At 56.0% G+C, this 1,820-nt stretch overlaps 2 protein-coding genes across 3 annotated transcripts in view; both read left to right on the plus strand.

Moving 5' to 3' along the window:
- LOC116693419 (probable D-lactate dehydrogenase, mitochondrial) overlaps positions 1 to 1,820 on the plus strand; it is a 34,381-nt gene that overhangs the window by 12,895 nt on the left and 19,666 nt on the right. The gene's annotated exons all lie outside the window — the stretch shown is intronic.
- The window catches only part of LOC116693465 (E3 ubiquitin-protein ligase znrf1), a 56,679-nt gene continuing 55,835 nt past the window's right edge, over positions 977 to 1,820 (plus strand). For both annotated transcript variants that reach the window (XR_004332922.1, XM_032522462.1), the window contains exon 1: positions 977 to 1,759. Coding sequence is in view for 1 of the 2 variants with exons in the window: in XM_032522462.1 (XP_032378353.1) it covers positions 1,366 to 1,759 (394 nt within the window). In the remaining variant the exon portion in view is untranslated. The remainder of the gene's footprint in view (positions 1,760 to 1,820) is intronic.

Genomic DNA, 1,820 nt, shown 5'->3' on the forward strand with positions numbered 1-1,820 from the left:
ATACCTGATGCCCCCTGCCACTCCCGGTCATATTCTGATTCTTAAGGCTTTAAGGCAGGGATCTTCAACAGGGGCTCCGGGACCCCTAGGGGGTCCTCAGAGTCAATTCAGGGGGGCCACCAAAACTATAGTTAATTTATTTTCAAAATTTTAAAAGTCTTAACATGAATCCAAGATGTTATTAGCAAATATAGCCTAATTCCCAAATGCTAACTGGCCAATAGTCGAGGTAGTCACACAGATGTGTGCCAGATGTATGTTTAACATTAAAACAGGATTTATGAAACCATGCCAACAAGTATTAGGCTATTTAAAGAGCTTAGTATTCTATGCAAAAAAGAAATGTCAAGGGTTTGGACTGGTTGTAGGCCCAATTTAATATGCAACTTAATTTTATTAAATATATGTGGTAGGCTAGCCTAGGGGACCCTGCTCCATCTCTCTTTTAGTTAATGGGTCTTTGGCTTAAAAAACGTTGAAGACACCTCCTTTAAGGCATAACCTACACTGCAGATCATCTCCAAACCCATTCCCCTTGATTAGAAATTAAAGCAAAGTGTATTATCCTTCTCCCAGAAGGCTACCGTCTCATGTCCTGTCTGTATTTATGATCCGGGCTTGCGCACTGAGCGCCTCCATTGTCTGGCCAGCAGCAGCAGGAGCGGCGGCGGCGGCGGCGGCGGAGCGGAGAGTAGGCGACAGAAGCGCCGATCTGAGAGCAGGGGAGCGGCTTCACTGTGACCCCGATCTCCGAGAAAATAAGCGAGCTCTGGTTGGAGATCACCGGAACGGACAGACGGAGCGGAAGGCGACGTCATTTTTTTCTACCCAAAGGCAGACCGTCGTTTTTGGCGGTCAGACAGACAGCAACAGTTGTCACGATGTCTGAGATCGGATGAGCCGAGAGCAGCGGAGTGCACATTGCGGCGCTGCTGTGATTCAGGCCGGGCGCGAAAAACGTGTTGCTGCCGCGTCCCGCCTGCGATGATACAGCCGTTTTAACCACCTGGGACAGCGAGAGGGGAGTGTGGTGTATATCAGCCTGTCATTTTGGGCTTACGGCGTCATTCAGCTCGCCAGCAACCCCCCCGGTTGTGTCGAGGTTTTGTCTGCGGGTGAGGTGAATCCAGACGTCAGGGCGGGCTCATGTTCCGCTCATCAGCGAAACGGGCTGTTGCGTCTGCGGAGAGTCAGAGCTGACGAGCCGGCCGAGACACACGGAGAGGCAGGCAGGCAAGCCGAGAGACAGACAGGAGCGAGGGGAGGGGGCGACAGCCTGTTTCGGCTCTCTCGACCCTTTGCGGATCGAGCCGAGCCCCCTCCGGTTTCCACCCAGAACCCCCACCCATTTGTCTCCCACTTTGGATGGGGGGAAAGCAGAGCACGGCGGGGCGGCCCCGGGGTGCTTTTCCCGGTGTCTCTACGGATGACAGCGCGGTGCCACCCTCGGCCCACTTCGGCCACTACCGGCCGAGTGGCACCATGGGCCTGCGAAGCCGCTCGGTGAGCTCCGTGGCTGGGATGGGCATCGAGCACAGCCCCGCCGTGCCCTTCGGCTTCTACACCCCCAGAGGGACGGACTCGGATCGAGCTGGAGGAGGGTCAGGGGGCACTACCGCCGCCCCCCACGGTACGGGCTACCAGGACACTGGGGGTGGGGGGCACCACACGGACGGGGTGCTCTATCTGGGATCTCGGGGGTCGCTGGCTGACACCTTGCCCCTGCACATCGCACCCCGCTGGTTCAGCGCGCACAGCGGTAAGGGCGTTCAACTCCATGCACACACACACACACACACACACACACACACACACACACA

This window comes from Etheostoma spectabile, chromosome 8 (genome assembly GCF_008692095.1).
Source record: "Etheostoma spectabile isolate EspeVRDwgs_2016 chromosome 8, UIUC_Espe_1.0, whole genome shotgun sequence".
NCBI classification, from domain to species: domain Eukaryota; kingdom Metazoa; phylum Chordata; class Actinopteri; order Perciformes; family Percidae; genus Etheostoma; species Etheostoma spectabile.